General features: G+C 36.9%; 1 protein-coding gene across 5 annotated transcripts in view; it reads left to right on the forward strand.

Annotated features, from left to right (window-relative positions):
- AGFG1 (ArfGAP with FG repeats 1) overlaps positions 1-25,563 on the forward strand; it is a gene marked incomplete at both ends in the record, with an annotated part of 70,707 nt that overhangs the window by 14,374 nt on the left and 30,770 nt on the right. For all 5 annotated transcript variants that reach the window (XM_084230188.1, XM_084230189.1, XM_084230190.1 and 2 more), the window contains one exon: positions 2,189-2,282. In XM_084230188.1, the coding sequence (XP_084086314.1) occupies positions 2,189-2,282 (94 nt within the window). The remainder of the gene's footprint in view (positions 1-2,188; positions 2,283-25,563) is intronic.

Below are 25,563 nucleotides of genomic sequence, written 5' to 3' on the forward strand. Positions count from 1 at the left end.
TTATAATGTAGCTGTTTCTTCACGGTTAAGTTTTGAAAATTTTCCTAGGTCGAAGATGGCTGTGTTCAGTTTCTCTTATATGCAGTCCTTTCCCCTGTATTTTATGACATACCAGGAATTAGAAGGAAAGTAATTTCTTAGTTCAAAATTTAAACAAAACATGAAAACGACAAAACCCATTGAATATTTTTTTCCACTTCAAAGTGTGGAACAGATAAATTGTAACTTATCATAATTCAAAACATGATCTGAAAGGCATGTAATCTGACAGTTAAAAGGGGGGGAGGAAGGAGGATTAGGATGTGAAAATTGAGAAGATTTTAATTCTGAATTCACCCTGTTTTCACTTAAAATATTGTGAATATCTAGCTATTACACATATATAATTACTCAAAAATATCTCCAAGTATTTTTGAAAGTTTTTTTTTTTGTTGTTCTTTTATTATTGTAAATCACTCAGTTAGCATTGATGATTGCAGGATTTTGACAATCCTGTAAAAATAATACTAATCTACTCTGGATTTCAAATGAACTCTTTACCAGAGGACATGACTCCAAAGTAATTTTAGGAAACTTAACATAGATTACTTACTTCTTTGCAGATATTATTTTAACCCTTATTCTTGTGGGTAGAATAGGCCGCTTTGTGATAGTTAGAATGTCTAGTTGTTCTTCTCCTTGAGTATATTTCTATTAAGTTGTTCATGTGGATGATGAAACATCAAGAAACTTACATATTCCTCACAAGACCATCTATACAGAAAAGGCTTCAAAGTTGTAAAAGTCATTTAATTATGCATTCAATTATTTCTTGACTCCCTTCCCTATGTTGCTGTGTCCTGAAGTGATTAAAAAGGTCCTTTTAAAATAAAATAACATAGCACATTATTCAAGTATAAATAGAACCACATAGCATATTCTTTAGTGATTGATTTCTTTTAGTCTTAACATGACTGAAATTCACTGATGTTGTTATGTATATCAGTGTTTTACTCCTCTGTTCCTGAGAAATATTTCATTATATGGCTCTACCACATGTTGCCTGTGTACCATTGATAGATATTTATAGTGTTTCCAGTTTGGGGTTACTACAAATAAAGATATGAGAATTGCTGTACAGGGGTTTTATGTGGACTAAGTTTTTGTTTCTCTTGAACAAATACTTAAGAGTAGCTGAGTCATATAGCAGAAGCTTGTTTTACTTTAAAAAAAAACTACCAATCAACTTCAGTGTATGAGCTTTTCTGTGGTTCTACATTATTGGCACTGTCTGTTTAATAATTGCATTCTAGTGGGTATAAGATGCTATCTTCTTGTAGTTTTAATTTCCATTTTTCTTAGGATTAATGACATTGAACATTTTTTCTTGTGCCTTTTGACCTTTCGCATGGTTTTTGTGAAGTATTTAAAGTTTTAAAATTAAGTGTCCTGTTACTATTGAGCTGAAAAACCTCTTTGTAAGTTAAGTTCTGTATAAAAGTCCTATGCCAGATAAATACACTTAAAATATTTTCAAAAAATAAAAGGTCCTTTTATTAGAAGTCCTTACTTGAGTTTATGGAGAGATGGGACCATTTTCCTTACTGATTATTAACCTTGGTAGTTTTCAGTATTCTAAATTAGCTCCACACTTAAAGGTAACAGCCATTTGATTAGACTATTTGTATAGCTCCAAACTTAGCACATTGCTGTCTCTTTCTTAGGAAATATGAAAATATTTATTTGAACAATTAATTACTTTTGGAATTCTTTTTCATGAAGTTCTGTATTACAATCTTCTTCTTCCATCAGAAACACAATATGTATTTCTTAGAAGCTCATGTATAGATGCTGTGTTTCTAGTAAGGTAGTTAGTTGAGTTTATCTTTATTCATATTTCCCTCCAATTTTATTGAGATATAATTGATGTATATCACTGTGTGAGTTAAAGTATACAGCATAATGGCGTGACTTACATTATTTTGTGAATTTGTCTTTAAATGTACAGGTGTGAGACTAACCAATATAACTTTGATGTATCTGTTGTGGGGATTACAGTTTAAGATACATTTTAAGTACCTTTAGTTTATGGAATAAAAATACTGTTCCAAATTTAAATATGCTGATTAAAAATGTTTTGCATTTACATGTAACTTAAAAAATACTACAGGATATAATGGTGAATTTTTAAAATGTGTTTATCTTTTAGGCGAGGGTTAAATCCTCCACACAGGGTGAAATCTATCTCTATGACGACATTCACACAACAGGAAATTGAATTCCTGCAAAAACATGGAAATGAAGTAAGTATTTTTATAGTTTTAAATTATTTTTTGAAGTCAGTCGTTTTAATATTTAAAATTTATATAGAATGGTGAGCTATTTTTGTATTGTGTATTTAGCTATTTTAGAGTTCCTGTTTTAATAATGTGTTTAGAATTAATGTCTGCTACATAAATACTTAGCCTTAAACCTGAGGTGAAGCATACATTTTTAAATTTCATCAGTGTTGAATGGAAAAGACTTTTTTTGGTGGACATCTGGCATTGGAGTAACTGACCATTAGTCTTTTCTTTAAAAGACCAAGAAAAAGGCAATTTTCACAGCCTTTTTCTTTCAAAAGCAGCAGCTCTTTGCCTCCCTTTCTCCTTTTCCTAATAAACCTGTCCTTTTAACATGTAAAAAATAAATAAAAGACCTAGAAAGAGAGAATTAGTTTTGTGGTACTAAATAGTAAACTTTTGTTAGGCAGTTATTTGATCAGCTTTCACTTGAGTTTCCCTCCTTCCTTTTTATTACATTTTAACTTTAAAAAGTACATGGGATATTTAATATTGAGCAGGTCCTCAGTAAGGAGGTGGTAAGTAGTTCTGAGAAGGCAGCCTGGTCTCATGGGAAAATGATTAAATTAAAATTTGGGTAACTTTAATTTTAATTTTTATTTATTTATGCATACAAGAACTGGGGTGTTACAGGCCAGAGATGCAGGGGGTTGAGAGGATCCACCAGAGACAGAATGGAGAACAGAACAGGCAGACTGACTGAAATACACTGCTGAGGGGAGCAGCGGGCAAGATAGGAGAGGTCTGCCTCGCCATGTGGGGTTTCTCTCTGGCCAGCCAGGGATAGAATTCATGCTGCAGAGGCTGTGGATTGCTTCACAGTGTGGTGCTTAACCCCCTGCACCACCAGGGAAGCCCAAATTTGGGTATCTTTTCATTCTCTGTTGTAATGGGTTTCTAGCAATTCCATTCTGCCTTTTTTTTTTTTTTTTTTTTTAAATTTCATGTTTTGCTATTAGTGAAAGTAGGGAACTTATTATTTTTTTTTTTTTTAAGGACAAAGTCAGTAACAAAGAAATAGGCGTGTTTTATTATCTTGTCACTATGAGCCAGTCAACCCAGTTGGTTAATACTAGCTATTATTTCACAAGGAAGTCTTGTCACTCCCTAAAAAAACTATTACTTGTACTATACTCATTGCATATTTTTCATAAATGGGACAGAAGAAAAGTGTTAGCGTTTATTTCAGTTTTCTCTTTTATGTTCACAGCATGTTTTGCAAAAGTTTTGCTCTCCTTTTCTTTCTTCCTAACACTTTGATAGTAATATTTTAAACTTGCAATTGCTTGTATTACTTTAAAATAGTAATAATTTCAACGTGTTTTTTGTTCTAAAGTAGTGAGGATGTGTAAGTTCACAGTTACGAAATATTTTTTTAAATACATCATCTAGAGATGGGAGCATACTTTGAAATCTCTGAATTTTGGTGATAAATTATTTTGAGTGATCAAGTTCCAGACTGATGTGGGTACATTATTGGGAAATCTAAAGCTAGGTGAAAATGCAGGTTTTTATCGCTGTAAGTATAAAATATTAACAAGTAAAAATACTTGAACTATTGATAATTGTGTAAAGTTTGGGGTTAGCCTCATATTGCAAACTTTAAATTACTTTCTTAAAAGGTTGATATATAGTATGCAAGCTTTATATATGTATAATATTTTTAGCCTTTAAATATAGTATTTTTTTCTTACATCATTGTTAATTTTGGACAATATATGATTTCTCCCCTCATGTGTGATAATATAGTCTCCCTCCATCAGAGTGCTCACAATTCATCACCATATTTCCTTGTGTTTCTTCCTCTGCCCCCCATGGTGTGTGTGTACAAACACACACACTCCCCCAATCCCTCACATCTATGGTCAACTTTCAAGGTTTGTCTTTGACCCTTTGTTTGGTTTTTCTATATTCCACACAGAAGTGAGATTATCCAATTTATCTTTTCCTCCCCTCTTGACTAAATTTGATTAGCATCAACCCTTCCAGATCTTAGTGGCCAGGCTTTTAGTTTCACTTCATTGAGAATGATGCTAGCTGTGGGTTTGTCATATATGGCTTTTACTATGTTGAGATACATTTTTCTTTTTTTAAGATTTATTTTTTTATTTATAGAAGAACCGGGGTACAGGCCAGATGCGCGGGAGGGTGGGAGGATTCACCAGAGACAGAGCGGGGAACAGAACAGGCAGACTGACTGAAATACACTGCTGAGGGGAGCAGCAGGCAAGACAGGAGAGGTCTGCCGCACCATGTGGGATCCTCCCCAGCCAGCCGGGATTGAACTGGCACAGCAGAGGCTGCGGACAGCTTCACAGCGCAGTGCTCAACCACCTGCGCCACCAGGGGAGGCCCTGAGATATATTCTTTTCATCCTGAGTTTTTCAAGGGCTTTTATCATAAATGGATGTTGAACTTAATCAAAAGCTTTCAGTGTGTTGATATGATTTTTTTTTTTCTCTTTTTGTTAATGTGGTAGATTACATTGGGTTTTGGATGTTGACCCATTCTTGTGTCCCTGGAATAAATCCCACTTGGTCAAGGTATATGATCATTTTGCAGCATTGGTGGATTCGGTTTGCTAAGATTTTGTTGAGAATTTTAGCACTGTGTTCATTAGGGTGATTGACATGTAGTTTTCCTTTTTGTTGTTGATGCCTTTGTTTGGTTTTGGTATTAGTGTGATATTGGCCTCAAGGCACTATCATACATCTTCTGCATGAATGGGCTCAATTCTGAAGATGAATGTTGCAAGTTAAAAAGCTCATAAAGTAGGGCCTCCCCCGTGGCGCAGCGGTTGAGCTCTGGGTTTCGAAGCTGCTGCAGCCTCTGCAGCACCTGTACGATCCCTGGCCACCTGGCAAGGGTCCCACATGGCGCGCAGACCTCTCCTGCCGCCCGCTGCTCCCCTCAGCAGTGTACTTGGGTCCTTCTGCCTGCTCTGCTCCCTGCTCTGGCTCTGGTGAATTCTCTCACCCTCCTGTGCTTCTGACTGTACCCAGTGCTTGTATAAATAAAATAAATAAATCTTTAAAAAAAATTAAAAAAAAAACAGCTCATAAATTATATTGACGTTGACAGCAATCTTGAGTCTTCTACCCTTTCGTGGGAGTCTTAGTGTTTTGAGGGGCATGTTTGGTTGTCATGATTTGGGGTTGTTGCCAGGTTTATTCAGGGTAGTGCTCTGGTTATGGATGATTTACAATGTGTACAACAGAATTAAACTTGCATTCTACATGCTTTCAATATTCCTCCAGATACTTAAATGCTTACAATCTCTTCTGTGTTATAAATTAATTCTCTTTTGCATCTGTGCTTTGCGTGTTTGTATTCTGAACAATTTGCTGTCAAGTCCAGAACCAAGTGGGAGGAGACTACTAGCTTACAGTACATTGATAGCGGGATGCTGTTAATTGAGATCATCAATGCAGTCAGTGGCTTAGCACATTGTATATCTAGGACAGTTCACTTTTCATTCAGAAATCTGTAAGAATTGTTCACTCCTGGAAAATCACAAAGTGATGGCAACACCACTCATGGTGTTTGAGTCATTAGTACATCTGCATTGGGAGCTGTGGGAAGCAAATAGTGTTATTATTACTGTTGATAAATGTATCAAAGACAGATTTAATATTTATAACCTAGTATTAGTTTCTGCAGTAATTTGACTTACAGATTACTTGATTATTAGGTTAGCATTCTCAGACGTCTGCATTGTGTTTGGTGGAGTGGATATGTACATTAGGATTATAGGACATATGCCAAATATTAGTGAAATAAGCAAATACAAAAATCAAAGCACATTGTAGGTTATTTGCTAAAACAGATTTTGATATTTTTTCTTGAAGTAAAATACTTCACAGAACTTTTCCACATGTTTATCTTGTAATGCTTTCTTTTGTATCATGAAATTATTTTTAAAAAACTTGGGTGTCTTCCTTATATTTATTTTTGTGACATCATAGGTAGTAAATCATGGTCCTTTGGTTAGAGGAATTTCACCAAGGGGTTAATGTTTGATAGTCAAAGTTAATGGAAGGAGGACCGGTGAACAATGCTGTAGATAATTGACTAAAAGGAAAATGTACAAGTAATTTTATTTTGAAAGTTTTTCTTTTTTAGAAGCAAGTGAACTTTCCCAATTATATTTTAGGACTGAGAATAAAACAGTTACTCTCAGTGCTCCAAAGGCATGTTGTCTGCACATTAGAAATAAAATCATACTTGATCTGCACTATTTGATCATATATATCCTAGGTTATAAAAATAATAACCAAGATAGAAACTATTGCATTTTAAAAATCCCTCTAATACTTAGACCCATAAGGTTAGGTATACTTTTTCCCTGTTAAAATTTATGATGGGGTCTTTTCTTCATTCTTGAAGCAGAAATTGATTAATCTTCTATTTTGTGTCAGGAACTATCCTTGGGGCCCAGGATTCAGTGATGAACAAAACATACAATTCCTGCCCTCTTGTACAACTGACAGTCTGGGGGTGGGGATGGGGGGGAGGGGACACAATAAATATAGATGGTTTTCAGTTCCATTTTGGTATAAGAATAAGAAGTAAGTACCTTAGTTTGAAGTTTGCAGATGCTTGGGATTGTGGAAACAGTGTTATTCTGAGCTTAAATAATTATAACAATTGGCAGTTTTTATAGTAAGAGCATATTAAACACTACTATGTGGTACAGTTCTGTTCATTGCTTCAGGATCTATAATTACTTTGGTGCTTATAGCAAGGGTTGGCAAACTGTTTCTATAAAGGGTCGGATAGTAAATAACATAGGCTTTTTGCATGCCACCTGTGATATCTGTTTTATATCCTTATTTGGAAAAAAACATTTTTTTTTTTTCTGTAACCTTTTAACAATATAAAGTCCATTCTTATACCAGGGGCAGTACAAAAACAGGTCACTTACCCAGTTTGATCTGGAGATGGCTGCTTAAAGACTCCTGGTCGATGGAATTCCAAAATTTTCAGTTCTCAATATAAATTCTCTTACAACCTGGTTTCTTTTCATAGTTGATTTTTTTCTTCATTCCCAACAGAATTATTTAACTAATTATCTCTTTGCTAGTTTCCATATATGCTGTTTGTATTCCATTTTCTTGTCATTTTGTTCATTGTTTTATATTTTATGAATATTTTTCTAGTTCTATCAAAATTTTTACTTTTCTAACAAGTCTTCAGGAATATTTTAGCCCGCACCCACAGTGTCTACATTATAGTCCCTGTTTCAATTTTAAGCTTTTTTTTTTTTAATAGCATTCACTGTAAGATTTACGCTATTTTTATTGCTTTTGTAGTTTCTTCGGTATTAGTCTTATTACCCTCAAAACATTTTTTAAGTGTTTCCATCTTGATCTTACATGGTTTCTCATTGCTCATGGAGCAGTGGGGATGTACAAGTGTTTATATCCAAGGAAGTTTTAAACTTTATATCCATGTGAGTTTTTTAAACTTTCTTTTACTGGAATTACTTTGTGTGAAACAAATCAGTATTTTTGTATTTGTTTTGATAATAATTCCTGGGCTCTGCCCCCCAGAGATTCTGACGTTGGTTGTGGGGCGTAAGGTACAGGAGTGTCTGTCTACATTTTTCAGCAAGACCCCCTTGTGATTCTGATACTGGTAGCTATAGACCACCATTTCATTTAAGAAAACCAGTTTATTTACTAAAGACTTCAGACTTTCAGACAGAAAACAAATGTGTAGTCTAGTTTCATACCTCTAATTAGCAAATCCTGTCCCTTTAGGCAAACTTCTTGTCTCTGCACTTTATTTTCTTTTGTAATGCATAGGAGGTTGAGTCTGCTGTTCTCCTTACATCATGAGGGTGATTTGAAGATTGTGTGTAAAGATATTATGAAAATTGATGTATTAATAGATGCAGGATAAGAGTTTTGTGTGCAAAACTACTTTTTGATTGATTTGTAAGCTGAGGAAAAAAGCATTATGTGATATGTTTGGAACAGAATTTTTTTTTTAAAGATTTATTTATTTCTTTATATGAGAACTGGGGTACAGGCCAGAGGCACAGGAGGGCGAGAGAATTCACTAGAGACAGAGCTGGGAGTAGAACAGGCAGAACAACTGAAAACACTGCTGAGGGGAGCAGTAAGCAAGGCAGGAGAGGTCTGCCGTGCCATGTAGGTTTCTCCCTGGCCGGCCGAGAATTGAACCAGCACTGCAGAGGCTGTGGACAGCTTCACAGTGCTGCGCTTAACCTGCTGCGCCACCTGGGAGGCCCCTGTTTGGAACTGAATTTAATGACTGTAGTGTAAGAAATTTTTTCAGAATTTCTATTAGTGGAGTGGTATTAATGTGAAAAGTTAATTTAGTATTAATAGTGACATTACATTTTTTAACCATAGTAATGTATTTGAGGGAACAGCTTCCTAATGAGATAATCTGAGCTCTAAAGCTAAATAATTGAGGCACATCCTATTGTATTGCTTAAGAGGATATTTGTTTATTTTGTACATGTTATGAAGAAATGCACATTTTTTTTAAGGTCTGTGTTAGAATTCTCTTAAATCTAGCTCTAACTAATCCTTAATAGCATAATAATCTTTAAAATACTCAGTGCTTTCTGTGATGCTACTACTTGTTTGGCTTTCAGAGAAATACCTAATTATACTGATTAATCAAAATAACTGTAGGAAATGTTATCTTTGTTTTGTGTATTTTGTGAAATTCTAAAGTGGGTCTTAATGAATGATGGCTGAAAACCCCAGAGTATTGTAGAAAGAGCTTTTGTAGAAAGAGCTACTCTCAGCATTGTTTAACTTCTTATTTCATTGATATGGCCTAGCTCTTTGCCTCAGCCGTAGCTGCTGCTTAACCTCTTAGCTTTCATATTTCTTTCTAGCCATTAGGTGTGTTAGCTTTTAAAAAAATCTTAACTTGACTCTAAAAAAAATACAGATCATTAGACTTTTTTTTTTACCTTTTATTATGAGATTATTTACCCAAGTAGAGTGTATAACAAACTGCCATCAACACTTAGCTTTTACCTTTTTTATTATTTATTTATTCATTTTTAAAAAGATTATTTATTTATGCATACAAGAACCGGGATACAGGCCAGAGATGCAGGGGGGGTGAGAGGATTCACCAGAGACAGAGTGGGTCACAGAAAAGGCAGATCTGCTGAAATACACTGCTGAGGGGAGCAGAGGGGAGACATGAGAGGTCTGCTGCCCCACATGGGTATCTCCCTGGCTGGGGATCGAACTCGTGCTGCGGAGGCTGCGGATTGCTTCATAGTGTGGTGCTTAACCCCTTGCGCCACCAGGGAGGCCCCTTTTTTATTATTTAGAAGCAAATCCCATACATAAAATTTCATCTGTAAATTCATCGATGTTATCTCTAAAAAATAAGGACCGTATGAAAAATTTAACTATCAAGAATTAATAATGACCCAGTTTTCCAGCCAGTGTCAGATTTCCTTTAATTTGATAAATTTCCTTCCCTTAATAGTCTGAACGCCACTGGACATGTGGCCCACATGTTGAGTGATTTAATATGGTCTTTGAAAGTCTGTATTGTTGACAAAGGATTGGAGACTAGATGGGTCACAGTATTACCTGCAAAGATTTGACGAGAACTAGGCAAATTTGGGGGGATTGAATTGCGTTCTTTTTGGGCCAGAGCCAGGTTTGTGTTCGGACAGTGAGTGGGGACTTCACATCAGGTGGCTGCTGTAATCTGGGTGCTCTGCTAGCTTAAGTTCCTAGGAAGTAGAGCAGCTTAGGTATCTCCTAGCTCTTGCCGTCAGAGTCACAGCACTAGCACCCCATAGTCCACGTCCGAGTTGTAGTCTCTTCCACTGCTCTGGCATCAACTGCTGTTAAGGCTTCTGAAAATTGATGTTAGTTTCTTAGTACAGAACAGGAAGCCTGTTTGGTTGCTAGGACAGCAACTGGCATTCATCTTGGCAACAGGGGATGCCATCTGGTTTGTGTGGGGTTTTATGAGCTGGTAAGAATAAACTTGAAACAGGCTGGCTGCATATGTTTTTGAGGAATTGGGTAATGATATTGAAGACTTTTGGGTTATCTTTCATCAGATAGAAGTAGTCAAAGGTCATACTTGGCAGGAACTTCTTGGAGATTTAGATAATATCTTCTATTGGGTCTGTCAGTTTCCCTCAAAGATGATAATATTGGTCTGTGATGCAAAGATCTTTTGAAGGATGGTGTGACTGTGAACAGTCATTTTCTAGTCATTTTCCAGAATTTGTCCTGTTTTATGCCAGGTAACTGCAGCATGGTGCCATCGGTCTTACTACAGGACCGCGGGGTCTCCTGTCTTGTGAGTGCCATGGTGCAGCAGCTGCCTTGTTTGCAGGGGGTCCTGGTTGGGCTGCCAACTATATTGTCTGAGAACCCCTTCTCATGGGTGACTGTTGACCATGGTAAGACTCAGGTCTCAGACAGAGGTTATGCAAAGTCACAGCACTATGGGCTCATCTACCTGTCTCTCCCTGCACCCCCCACACCATTTATTCTTAAAAAAACTCAAATATGCTTAAAAGTTGAAAAATTATACAGGTATAATAACCATCTTATTTGCTCATCTTTTCTACTCATCCGTCCATCTTATTTTTCTTTTATAAACAGTTCCTGTAATCCATAATATTTTCAGTGTATCATTAATTGGTCTTCAGTATTGGCTTTGTATGTCTAATTCATATATAATGAAATATAAAATTTTGTACCTTTGGATGAGCTTTGACAAATGCATCCAGTTTGGTAATGCTAGTCTATTGAGGACATATAGCACATTACTATCATCTCAAAAAGTTCCCTGATATCCTTTCCTATTCATTTCTCACCGCCAGCAACCATTGTTTTGATTTTTATTCATAGAAATAATAAAAATGTGTATTTTTATGTAAAACCTCTTGAGAGTTAGGCTTGTAGATGCACATAGCTTGTTCCTTTTTTTCTTGCCCAGTACTAGTCTGTTGTATAAATTAGAATATGCTCATTCTTTATCAGGTAAGCTTGAGTGACTCTTTTCTCCCAGTCTCTGACTTTCTTATTTCCTTATTGGTATCTTTTGATAGAAGTTTGCCTTTTTTTCTTTTTGAAGGTTTATTTATTTATGCATATAAGAACTGGGGTGTAATGCAGAGGTGCATGGGGTGAGAGGATTCATCAGAGACAGAATGGGGAGCAGAACAGGTAGCTCTACTGAAATACACTGCTAAAGAAAGGGAGCAGCGGGCCAGACAAGAGAGGTTTGCTGCGCCATGTGTCTGCTGTGCCAGTTGGGTCAGCTCTCTGGCTGTGAATCACTAGCCATAGCTTGACGACACAGAGACTTTAACCCCTGCACCACTAACCTTTTTTTTTTTTTTTTTTTTTTTTAAATAGAGGCATGTTTTATTTATTTGTTTGTTTGTTTGTTTGTTTATACATGCACTGGGTACAGTCAGAAGCGCGGGAGGGCGAGAGAATTCACCAGAGGCAGAGCGGGGAGCAGAGCAGGCAGAAGGACCGAAATACACTGCTGAGGGGAGCAGCGGGCGGCAGGAGAGGTCTGCACGCCATGTGGGACCCTCCTCTGGTGGCCGGGGAGCAGCCGGGGATCGAACCTGCGTCGCAGAGGCCGCGGGCAGCTTCGCAACCCAGCGCTCAACCGCTGCGCCACCGGGGAGGCCCAGCACCACTAACCTTTTTAATGAAATGTATCAATTTTTGTTTTATTTGCTCTGTTTGTCTTTAGGAATCCCTGCCTCCCAAATTAGGAGAATGAGCTCATTTTTTGTGTTTTTTTTAGAAGTTTTGAAGGTGCTAGCTTTTATATTTACATCTATGATTTATCTCAAATTTTAGTGTAAAATGAGTTAGAGGTCAAGGTTTACATTTTTCCATGAATATATACAGTTTTTCCAGTTCCATTTGTTAAAACTCTTTTCTCAATTGATTGTTTTAGATCCTTTGTCAAAAATGAAAAATGACTGTGTATGTAAGTATGGGTATCTTTCTGGGCTATTAGGTTTCATTTATTTGTTGGTTTTTAATGCCAGTACTATACTGTCTTGAAGTCAGGCAGTGCAGATCCTCCAGTTTTTCTTTTTTATTTGAATATTGCTTTACATTTTATAGGTAAAGGGTTCGGAAACTTACTCTCCAGCCAAATTTGATCTGTTGACTGTTTTTATGTGAACTGCAATCTGCTGTTGCTTGACATGGAGAACAAGCCTAGTTGCCCCTCTCTGCCCTAGTTTTTTCCCCTCCTTGGCATCTGCTGTGGTGTCATGTAGTGGAATCTTATCTGGGAGTTGATAACCCAGTCACCCTTGGCCATCTGTCCAAATGGAGATTACAGGGCTCTCTGGGACAATAGAAAGGATAGAATCTGAATGTCCCTGCACCAGAAAGTGAAAGTAATTATAATGATGATTGTTACTCAGATAATGTGTTTCTCAAATCAGTTTTGAGGAGTTGTATTGATAATTATTAGGGAATTTGCCCATTCAATCTGTGTGGTCGTATTTATGGACAGTTATTGGTAGTATTCCTATTTTTTTTTAAGATTTATTTATTTATACAAGAACCAGGGCACAAGCCAGATTCATGGGAGGGTGAGAGGATTCACCAGAGACAGAGAGTGGGGCAGAACAGGCAGACGGACTTAAATACACTGGTGAGGGGAGCAGTGAGTGACACAGGAGAGGTGTGCTTCACCATGTGGGATTCTCACTGGCAGGCCAGGATCGAACCCGTGCTGCAGATGCTGCAGACAGCTTCACAGTGCAGTGCTCAACGAACCGCCTGTGCCACCAGGGAGGCCCTTCCAATTTTTTTTTTTCCCCAATAATTTTTTTTAAAGATTTATTTGTTTGTTTGTTTATTTATACAAGCACTGGGTATAGTCAGAAGCGCAGGAGGGTGAGAGAATTCACCAGAGCCAGAGCGGGGAACAGAACAGGCAGACTGACGAAATACACTGCTGAGGGGAGCAGCGGGCGCAGCAGGAGAGGTCTGCACGCCATGTGGGACCCTCGCCGGTGGCTGGGGATCGAACCGGCGCTGCAGAGGCTGCAGGCAGCTTCATGGCCCAGCACTCAACCACTGTGCCACCAGGGGAGGCCCCCTTCCTATTTTTAATACGTGTAGCGTTTATAATATTTCTCCTTATTTCTACTTTCTTTGGGTTACTTACTCTTTCTTAGTTTGCAAGGTAGAAGCTAGGGTCATTGATTTGAAAACTTTTCTAATATTAATATTGTAAAACAGTAAAATTTTTCTGAAGCTCTTTTTTACTGCTTTGCGCAAATTTTGATGTTGTGTTTTATTCAATTCAAAATGTTTCCTAGGTTCTCTGTGATTATTTTTTGACCCAAAGATTATATAAAAGAGGTTGTTTAATTTCTACCTCTGTTGTTGTTAACTGATTTCTGATTTACATCTGTTACTATCTGAAGAGACTCTCTGTACTTTCATTATTTTTTGAGACCTGTTTTATGGTCCAGCACATAGTCTGTCTTGGTGAGCATACTTTGTGCACTTGAAAAGAATGTGTTTTCTGAAGTTGTACAGTGTTTGAGATTTGTCATCTGTGGGTTTGTGATTGATAGTGTTGTTGACCTCTTGTACATCTGCTTTACCAATTTTGTCTAATTTATTGGTTGTTGATAAAAGTCAGCCAACTAACTGAGGTTCTCTAAACATATTGTTTACTTCATGATTTGAAACTTGTTAGGTGTCAATATTTTATGTCTTCTTAATAAAGGGGTCATTCAGTCATACAGTATCTCTTTTAATTTTTGGTAATAGGCTTTTCCTTGAAATTTACTTAATCTGACACTTACACTGTATACCCCACTTTATACCAGAGATTAATTTACCATAAATCCTTCCTATTACAGTTGCCACCAACTAGCCCTTGTGGATGGGGCATTTGTTGGTGGACATTTGAATTACTGGTAGCATATGAGCCAATCAAGTTTGGTTTGGTTTTTTTTTGGCTATATGGGTCCCAGAAGGTCTTTTTTAGTATAAAAGTGTTTTTAGTCTGTCCTTTCACATAGTGGTTTTGTTGATTACATAATAAGTGCTAAATTGTTACCATAGGTCCTAAAGAAAAAGGAAATTTCAAGTTAATTGAAACATGATTAAAAAAGGATGGCATAAGAATTAGTGAATTGGCATGAGAATTTTTTTTTCCCACTGAACTCTATTAGTAAATTCCTAAGTGATTTTTAAATAACTTTTTCTAATTTATTACATATTTTAAATTTCATTTTTTAATGTTAATAAAAACATTTAGTTTTTTTTGTTTTATTGTACAAATAAGTCTTATATAAGCTGAATTATGTGCTAAAATTTTCAAATTATGCTGTCCCAGAATGAATCACAATATCGGTATGTCAGTGTTAATGGGTTTGCATTATATTTTCACTCTAGCTTGCATCTGTAGATGGATTATTTCTCTGTGGTAATAGGCCATTTTGTTTTCTTTGTTTTCCTGTGACTGTGATGTACAAATATGTGCTTTGTGTGTACATGTTTATCCATTTTGGAGTTTGCTGGACTTCTTGAATCTACAAATTTGTCTTTCATTAAGTTGGAAAATTTAAAGTTTTTTCTACCTGATTTTTGGCTCTTCGACACTACACGTGTGACATTTTGGTATTGTAGCACATCTTAAGCACCATGTTAATTTTTTTTCACAGTCGTTTTATTTTTCAGCTATCTATGTTTAGTTTACTACTTTTTAAAATCTATCATTAGGTTGAAAAATTTCTGTTTATACACAAAATCTGAGTCTTCTGTTATATCTGAATTCCAGTTTTTCATTCAGAGTTTGTTTGATACTAGCTTTTCTAGTTCTAGAATTTACATTTAGTTCTTTACTATAGTCTGTTTTTCTGCTGAGATTTCATATAGTTTTACTCATGGTAAGCATTTAATGCTCTCGAATATAGTTTACCAGCTGCTTTAAAATCGTGCACTAATCCCAGAGTCTTTAGTATCTCAGATGTTTTCACTGGTTGCTTTTTCTTTTAATTAAAGGTGACAGTTGTCTGTTTCTTTGTATATCCGTTGACTTAGGGTTATATCCAGGACTTTGGAAATGGCAGGATATAGGGCCCTGGATACTTTCTTATATCTCCAAAGTGTATTCATTATGTTTGTTTAGTTTATTCACTTTTTACTTTAGTAGACTCTGCTTTTCCAGAAAGTGCTAGCTGAAATCTCTTCTCAGTCAGTTCATGTAGTATTTAACTGAAATGCTTGGAGTCAGGCCAGCCACCTGCATAGGTCAGGGGCGAAGCAGAAATTTGGGCAAAGTTGATGAGCAGTTTTTGCAGCTCCCACTGTTTTCTTGGTTTTCCACCCTCGTTTTCCAATTGCTGGGGCTCTTGTCTTTAAACTTGAAATCATTTGTGGATTTCTATTTGAGTTTTAGCAATTCCAGTTGCTGTTGGCTGGGGTCTGTTTTCAAAAGATGATCCTTGGGGAAAAAAAAAACCCAACAGAACAGCAAATACCTAGTGCTGTTTTCTTTCTCACAAGTGTCATGATTGCGCTTCAGTGCTTTCTCGTGGTTTTACAAAACGTCCAGGATTTCTAGTTGTTGCCCGCTGGCACGTTGGGCTTTGATGTCATCTACTCTGCTCTTAAGTTTGTTTTTATTGTTCAGTAAGTTTTCCTGCCCCTTCATTTGCTTTTGTTCTCTTTCATCCTCCCCTCTCCCTTTTTTTTTTTTTTTGGGACCTCGCCAGCGGCCAGGGAAGGAACTGGCACTGCAGAGGCTGCAGGCAGCCTCACAGCCCAGCGCTCAACCGCTGCACACCAGGGGGGGCCCCCCCTCTCCCTTTTTTTGGCCCCCTCTTTCCCTTTTCCCTTCGCTCAGCCCAGGCATTTGTTCAGCAGCTCCCACTGTGGGTTTCACTGATTGTGTGCAGTGTCACTGTTTCTGTTTTCTCACCTGCCTATACATTAATAATTATGTTTTAGTAGCTTCTTAAGATTTGTATTTATTTGGGCAGTGGGGAAGACCCACCGTTTCATAGGCTGGTTGATGTGTTCTTTAATCAGAGACAGATTTTTTTGGTGTAGGGGTTGATTTTAGCAGCTGTTAACACTTTCCGCATACGTCTGTTAATTAGGGTTTATCAAATGGTGATATTCCAACTTAGTGATTTTCCATGTACAGTTGGGGACCTGTGGGAGATCCGTGAGATCTTTTTAGGGGCTCTGTAGGGTCAAAAAATAACTTAATATTTGATGTTGTTATTCCTATTCTTAGGAGTATACTGTGGATTTTTTCCAGAAATTACTCAGAAAATGCAGTAGCAGATAGAAATAAGCAGTTTTCTATTGAAGCGGGTTTTAATGAAGTTTATAAATATGTAATAGTGCCACTCTTTCACTAGACTTTTGTTTTAGAAAGTGTAGCTATTTTCGAGAATAAGTTTTTTCACTTGCAGTCATTTTATTTTTAAGTTTAATAAAGCAACTCATAAATACCAGTAGACACAGTGCACACACAAACAAAGCAGTTTGTTCTCAGTGTATAACTGTTTTCAAAATAATGAATTAACATTCTCCAACAGTGACCAAGTAGGGTTTAAAAAAAAATGAAATGAAACTATTTATGTGATATATGTTAATTCAGTTGCAGTCATTTTTATTGGTGCTCAAATTGTCCCTTGTGGACAATGAGTAAATGTTTTCGAACCCTACTTAAAACATACCTCTGCCGGAAATCTAGTTTTTACTTAGAAGAGCTTTGCCTGAATACTCCACTTGTTTGTTATTAACCTGTGAACCACTGGCAGATTTTCAAAGAAAACTGAACATTTCTTCTCCTCATCCTCATGATTACATAGAATATGGTACAGGCTTACTTTAGAGGCTTGTTTTGCATTAGGGTCAGTTATGCTTTCTCTGTTCCTTGTCCAAAGGTTGCATTTCCAACCTCAGTCAAAACTACCTGGAAAATGCATGTCTTCAGTAACCTGGACAACCAGACGATAGTGTCAGCTCAGATTGATCACTATCATTGAGCCATAGATTGAACAATGAATGAGTAGTGTTCACATTAGAGGAGGTAACAGTGGTATTGATGCTCTCCTTAAACCGTTGGTAATCTGTAAACTGTTCTGATTTCATATCAAGACAAATAAATAAAACTGTCCTTAATATTTGATTCTAAAGGAAATACCAGGCCATTGTACATTCTATTTTATTCCCTTGCTTAGCTACTCATTTCTTCTAGTTATAATCTGGAAAGTGTAAAAAAAATGTAAAACTTACTCTGTTCCGAGAGAAAAACACAAACCTTTGGTTATTTTTTTCCTTCTAGTTAAGCTTTCTTATCAGATCACACTATCTTTGGGAAGGAGAATTTTTTTTGCTTTAGAAAACTTCACAAGTAAAGTTTAGAATCAAAACACTGGTGAGAATATTTTTTCCTTTTTAGAAAATCATTCTAAAGTTGATCCAAAAGAACACACATAACTAACAAGGAAAAGCTTGTAAATCAGAGTAAATAAGATTGACTGTACTAGATACTAAATAAATATTTATAGGCAATAATTTGCCATATAAACTTAATGGTAATTGCAACATTCTGAAGCTGGTACAAGATAGGCATAGATCCTGATGTACTGAAGCTGGTACAAGGTAGGCATATCTGAACATACCTCAACATTCTGAAGCTGGTACAACATAGGCATAGATCCTGAGATGTACTCTAATCTTTGTGTATGTTAAATGTACATGTGTATGTTAAATGTGTATGTTAAATGTACATGAACTTATTATAAATAAATGAAGTTCAGCATTCTGCTGTGGAAGTTGATTATTCAATAAAATGGACAGTCTTTGAATTTTGGAAAGATTTTAGAGTTAAAATTTAAAAAACACAAAGCCATAAAATTTACAAAGTAGTCTCAGAGTAGCTTTCTACAAGATATTTATTAATCCCAAAGGGAAAATAGTGGCTTTACTTTGGAGAAATTTAACATACATCATTTTAATCCAGGGGTCAAAAGTTATTTTGACATTACTAACAGTGGGACAAATCAACATCATATGATTCCTGGTATGATGCACTAAGATACAGCATTGCTTATGTGGCGTTCCTTAATAACATGTATTTAATCATGAGGAAATTAAATCAAGGAATATACTACAAAATAGCTGACTGGTACACTTCAGAGATATCAAGGTCATAAAAGACAGAGACAAAAGAACTAACCTAGATTTAAGAAGACAAAAAACAGTTCTGGATTCAGTACAGGAGAAGAACATTATCCTCTTTCTGTGAAGGACATCAGATAATTGGCTAGTTTGTTGATTAGATAATAGTGTGAGGTATTAATTTCCTGATTTTAATAACTGCTACTATTATGTAAAAGAATGCCCTTATTTTTGAGAGAGACATATTTATGATAAAGGGTCCATGGCTCTGATTTAAATGTTTTGGAAAGAATTTAATCTGAAGCCAAATAGGGGCCTTCCTGGTGGCTCAAGGGATTAAGCACCGCACTGTGAAGCAATCCACAGCCTCTGCAGCACGAGTTCGATCCCCAGCCAGGGAGAAACCCACATGGTGAGGTAAATCTCCTGTCTCGTCGGCTGCTCCCCTCAGCATTGTGTTTTGGTCATTCTGCCTGTTCTGTTCCCCACTTTGTCTCTGGTGGATCCTCTCACACCCCCCACATCTTTGGCCTGTACCCCAGCTCTTGTATACATAAATAAATAAATCTTTAAAAAAAAATAAAGCGAGGGCCTCCCCTGGTAGCGCAGCGGTTGAGCGCTGGGCTGCGAAGCTGCCTGCAGCCTCTGCAGCACCTGTTCGATCGATTCCCGGCCACTGGCAAGGGTCCCACATGGCGCAGCAGACCTCTCCTCCAGTGCCTGCTGCTCCCCTCAGCAGTGTATTTTGTCGGCCTGCCTGTTCAGTTCCCCACTCTGGCTTTGGTGAATTTTCTCACCCTCCCACGCGTCTGATTGTACCCAGTGCTTGTATAACAAAATAAATCAATCAAAAAAATAAAGCGAAATAGATAAAACAAATGATATCTTCCATATCTTTGTGATTGGTTCAGGAGATTTGTTCTCTTTCTGTGGTGTAGTATTCCCCTGAGGATGCAGATTGCCATTTGTTGTTTTTTTCTTTTTTTCTTTTAAAGATTTATTTATTTATGCATATAAGAGCTGGGGTATAGGCCAGAGATGCGGGGGGAAGGGGGGTGAGAGGATTCACCAGAGACAGAGTGGGGAGCAGGCAGACGGACTGAAATACACTGCTGAGGGGAGCAACAGGCGAGACAGGAGAGGTCTGCTGCGCCATGTGGGTTGCTCCCTGGCCAGCCGGGAATCGAAATCGTGCTGCAGAGGCTATGGATTGCTTCATGGTGCGGTGCTTAACACCTTGCGCCACCAGGGAGGCCCCCCATTTGTTTTTTTTTTCATCTTATTATTTGCTTTCTAAACAGTAAGAGTGCAGAACTTCTACTTTCCAGTAGATGACACTATATGTCAGGGAGAACTAATCTGTAGCTGGGTCTTCAGTATGTGGGATGGGGAGGGATGTCTGCTGTGGTACTTAAGTCCATGGTTAACAGCTAAGCTAGGGGGTTGGCAAACATTCTCTGTCAAGTATCAGAGAGTAATTATGACGCTTTGTGGACCATGTAGTCTGTTATAACTACCAACAGAGCAGCTTTAGATAATAGATAAACAAGTAGGCATGACTGTGTTCCAGTTCAGCTATAGCTACAAACACAGGCCATAGGCCAGATTGAGCCTTTTGACATCTTAACTTACTAACCTCTGGTCTGTATATTATAGAATTTGGATGAGTGAATTTATTATTAATGTAAGAAAAAGTGGGTAAGCTAAGTGTTCTAGGCAGCATGTATATATTATATATTGAAGGAAGGAAAGAATGGAAATTTCTTCTGTACCTGTATTTCAAGACTGTTGGGAAGTTGCTTTTACTCATGCACCAGATACTTAGTGCTTACTGGGTCAGGTGATGAATCAGGAGATTTCTGCTTCATTTAGAAATTGTGAGATAAAGGACATGAAAATAATATGTTGTGAAATATGCATCTGAGGTTTGGTGTGGCAAATGTTGCTTATTTGAATAGGATGTTCAGGGAAGACTTTCTGTAGAGGTCTCTGTGGCCAGAAAGAGGATAATACAGTATGAGTTTGTAGAATTAATCAAGGGTTAGATCCCCTGGGACCTAAATAGGCCAGGATGAAGACTTTGGTTTTTATGTGAAAATTTAAAAAAAAAAAAAAGTGGGGTTAATGAAATTGAATTTGATGTCTCACAAATATGATATTCCCTCACATTCATTATCAGTCTGGCTCACAAAGGCTTCATGGTCTCAGTGATCTGACTGCATGTGTAGCTTGTGTCTGCATTCAGTGGCTCTGTTGCATATGTTCTCATTCTTACCGGTACCTTTATAAAACCAAATTTTAAGATGTAATAAGTCATTCAGTCCTGAAAAGGTGCGCGTAAATGCAGGACTGTTTATCTTGCGTAAGGAATATGGACAGTGTTTTTGTTTATGCAGGCACTGTTGGTGAATTCTTAACCTCTCTAAAGGAATTAGGATTACCTGTCAAGGTAGTGTTCTAGAAATGTACTTGTATTAACTTAACTAATGTAGGCTGGAAGAGTGTAAGGAATGTTAATAGTATGCTACTTATTATACGGTTTACTCGAGTCACAATGTATACTTGAGCTATTTTTCTGTGTATTTGAAGGACAAAATAATTTGGGGCCAAAACTTTATTCTTTTTAGGGCAAAATGTTATGTTGATGACAGAGTTTTATTAGGCTAGGGTATAACTAGAGAATGACTAGTGGTATTTCCTTTTTATTAATATTTATTTCTGTTCATTTTTTCTTTCTGCTTCAAAAAAGTTTATATTTTTTACTTGTTCATTACATGCAATTCTGTAAGTCTCCTATTATTTGTTCCTGTGTTTTATGGGCAGTATTACCTAATGCTGTCATTATATCTTACATACTGAAGGAGGCATAACAGAAGGAAGATCTTCCATTGTCCACTTTCGATAAAAACTGAAATCTACTTGAATGTCTGTAGATTAGCTTAATGGAAAAAGGTTTCTTTAATTTCAGGGCATCATTCTGTCTTTATTTTAGAATCTATTACCTAAAGATTGCAGGCGGTCATGTCATATTATTTGTTCTTTGTATGAAAATAAGGCTTTGTCTGAATAAAGACAGATTTCATTCCCACAAGTGTCCACTCTATTTTGTTGTCCCTGAGATTACAGAGCAATATGTCATCTCTTTTTTTCTTCTCAAGCCTGATGCAGCACTGTTTTTTTACCCTTTTTATGTGTGAGTAACTGAGAATTAATATGAGTGTTTCCTATTTTTGGTGTTCACAATTGCACTTGTTAAATCACTTGTACTGCATGTATTTATTTATCATGAATTAGGTGCTCTGCTGGATATCTTTCCATCTGCCCTTCTAACTCTATTCTTTACACAGCTCTGGCTCTAGGCAGCTGGTTTGGATACACAAAAAGACTTTTTTACCCTCTGGCTTCTAACTGGGTTCAGCTGATTGGGAACTTTGTCAGCACATCAAAGAGGACTGAGGCAGAGGATAGGGTATTTACTTCCTCATTCCCCATGTGGAATTTCTGCAGCCTGATACTCTCCTTCCATTGAAGGTCAGAGCTCCCATCAAGTATGGTCTCTTTGTTTTAAGGTTCTCCTTACTTTTTTCTTCTCCTACCCTCTTCACTGCCAGTGGTCCTGCTGTTACATACCCAGGATACTATACTCTTAATGCATGGTTTCCTTATAGCCTACTTATGCTTTGTAAACAGTCTCTATTAAACTTTTTTCAAATTATCCAAATTGATTTTGCCATCTGTTTCCTGTGGCAGCAATGAAGATAAATGTGCTTTAAAATATTTTAAATTCTGTCAATGGCTACTGTGATTACACTTCGAAGGTGATTAGCACTAGAATAAAGGAAAAAGAATATTGTGACAGGTTCATGAATTTATTCTTTGGCTGGTGTGTGAGTTCATTTTTAATTCCCAAAGATCTGGTTTGAATATTATTGAACCTCTAATATGATACAACAGTTGTTTCGAGCATTGTGGGGAATTCAAAGTAAATGAGACACATACACTGTAATTTTCATAGAAAGCAATTTTTAATGAGTTTTATGTGAGAGTTAAAAGTCCTGTAAAAGTTTAGAGGCAGGATATTGTTCCTTCAAGACTGCTTTGATGCGGTCTGCAATAGGAGTGAAGTGAGACCCACAGTTTATTGTGATCTACACCAGACAGATCTGCTTCCCGGACTTTTCTTATTTTGTCACTTCATAAGCCACCTCTGAAAATGATTTGAGAGACCAAGCACCCAAATTATAACTAATACTATTTAAAGTTCTGTCTATGTGCCTGATCTGAGTATAATATGTATTAACCCATTAAACTTTCCTAATAGCCCTATGAAGTAGGTTCTATTATTAAACAGAGTTGGAATTCAAACTCAGGCAGTCTGTTTTCCTCTTCCAGATTCAAAGCTGCCACAACCATCACTGTATTCTGTAATTAGAGATGATTATTACCTGCCTCCCCCAAAGGAGATCCTTAAAACTAATGTCCTTTAAAACGTGTGCAGCCCTTTCAGAGGGTAAGGAGCCCCATGCTTCTCATGTCAGTAGGGGTTTTCACCTTGTTGCAGTCATAGCAGTTAGCTCCCTCATTCCTTATAGATTTAGCACCTTACATGATGTCATTTTTCCATTAGTGTTAATCATTGTTGCCACATTGCTATCCATGTAACTACACAGTTCTCATAATACTGGATAATTCAGCCTCATGAATTTCTTGATTTTTTATTTCCAGTCATCCTTTAACTTATTTTAGATTACTTACCTGTAATAATCATCTCTCAGATTTCAAGCTTAAGCATCATCCCTTTCTCTGACATCACTCTATCTTTTTCTTTCTAGCTCATTTCCACTAATTTCTGACCAGCAATTTTGGGACAAACTATTAGGAGCTCAGTCCACTGATGCAAGACTTTCATTGTCTGTCAACCCTCATAATATTTTCATTTACTTCGCCTAGCTTAGATTCCATGATCAGTTGTTATAATCACTCCATTTTACCTCCTGTTGTATTTTACCTGATTAAAGATAACACTCCACCTACTTTGTACCTGAACAGTTAGATGAGGATGGAGGAAAGCACACAAAACTCTTCTGTCTGGTTTCACTCGAGATGCACATATCCACAGTTTCTCAGTGCTGCATGTAGTCTTAGTCCATTCACTCTGCCATTTTCCTTCAACCTTTTCAGTCAGTGGCGTTTATTTACTATTTTGCTAAACGAACAACAAAGATCAAATAAGCAGAATAGAGACTTTTGTATTCTCCTGTCAGCAAATTGAAAAATATGAAAGAGCAGTTTTAATAGAATGGTGGGAGTAGAGGCCATCTTTCAGTGATCAAAATGTGAGTGGGCCACACGGACTGACATTTCTCCATATGTGACCTTGAAACACTGGCTCTTACTAAATAAATCTTGCCCAGGAATAAGTTTAGTGGCTTAAGTAAATTTGAGAAATATTGAAAACTGTATGTAATATATATATATATATATATATATATGAAAAAGGAAGTTTCCATCTGCTGATTTTGATAGAACATTGGTTTTCAAACTTCAGCCTATTTCACAGTCACCTGTAGGACTTGCTAAAACACAGATTGCTGGATACCACCTTCCAGAGGTTCTGATTTCATAAGTCTTGAGTGACTCCTGAAAATCTGAGTTTACAAATTTTTAGTTCAACCAGTGCTGCTGGTCCAGGGAATTAGGGAATCATATTTGGAGAGCCAGTTAACTTGAGTAAGAATTTAACTGCTAAAAGTAGCAGGTATGATTAGATTTGGAACAATTTAGAAAATAACTCTTATGCACTAACATAGATATGAGTTAATTAATAATTTCACAGAACTTTGATGATGACATAACATGAATTTGTAAATGGGTTTTCCTAGCAGTTTGGACAGTCAGAAAGCAGAACCATTAGCAGTTAGCACAGAATTTTAAGTGAGTCCTATGTTCTGCTAACACCAGGTAGCTGTGAAAGCTCCCATCAAGCCCTGCATGTTTGCTTTTTATTCTAACGATAAATGCCAAGGCTATAACCTTATGATCTGTGTTTTCAACCCATTTCTTTTTGGTTTGTATGTTTATTGTTAATTAGTTTAAAAAAATAGTTACTAGAGGGTTTTGGAATGAAGACTATATGTCATAAAAGTATTCTGAACTGATTCTGTCAATTATAGTTAATAATTCTTTGGCTTTGGGCAAATGACTGCTGTTTCTCTTGCTTGGAACTTTTTAAAATAGAAGAATTAGAAACTTCTCATTCTCTTTATGAATGTAATTATAAAGCCATGAGATTTTTAAAACTCAGGTTTTAGAGAACCATTACTAAAGTTTCTGCCTAAGGAAATTTCCAAGTGGTTCTTTTTAAGTAGCTAAATATTTATTGGAGAAGATGGGCCTCTCCAGAGTTTATAGTATTTTTGGTAGTAAGCTATGTCTTTTCCTGGGTGTCTGCATTTCTTGTGCTCTGCCTCTGAAATGTTTTTGTAATGAGATTGTGCCATATCTAGGCCCCACATGTGTCAGTTGTTACTGCCTTAATGACTTTATTATATCTGTACTGAGCCCAGAGTAGGAGGGAGCCACAAGAAATTTTTTGAAACATGTTTGGGGACTTGATAGGAAAGGCAGAGGGTGAGTCCTTTCTTCTAGTCTTATTTCTTCCTCAGCCGCCAGGGAAAGAATCAGAAGACTGTTGCCCTTCCTTTTTTGATTTCTCGTCTTTTGTCAGGCTAGATACTGTGTTTTATTTTCATAGTGTCTTTAAAATAATATAACTTTGGAAATGTGTGGACTTGGTTTTTATAGTTTTACTGAGGAATAATCACAACTTGTGCATATTTTAAAGTGTCTGTTGAATTTTGGTGTTTGTGAAACCATTACTATAGTTACGAAATAACATGCATTTTTCACCATTGCCAGGAGTTTTCTTTTTTTTTCCCAAGATTTATTTATTTATTTATACATACATACAAGCACTGGGTACAGTCAGAAGCGAGGGAGGGTGAGAGAATTCACCAGAGCCAGAGCAGGGAGCAGAGCAGGCAGAAGGACCAAAGTACACTGCTGAG

The sequence above is a fragment of the Talpa europaea genome (assembly GCF_964194135.1).
Source record: "Talpa europaea genome assembly, chromosome: 1".
NCBI classification, from domain to species: domain Eukaryota; kingdom Metazoa; phylum Chordata; class Mammalia; order Eulipotyphla; family Talpidae; genus Talpa; species Talpa europaea.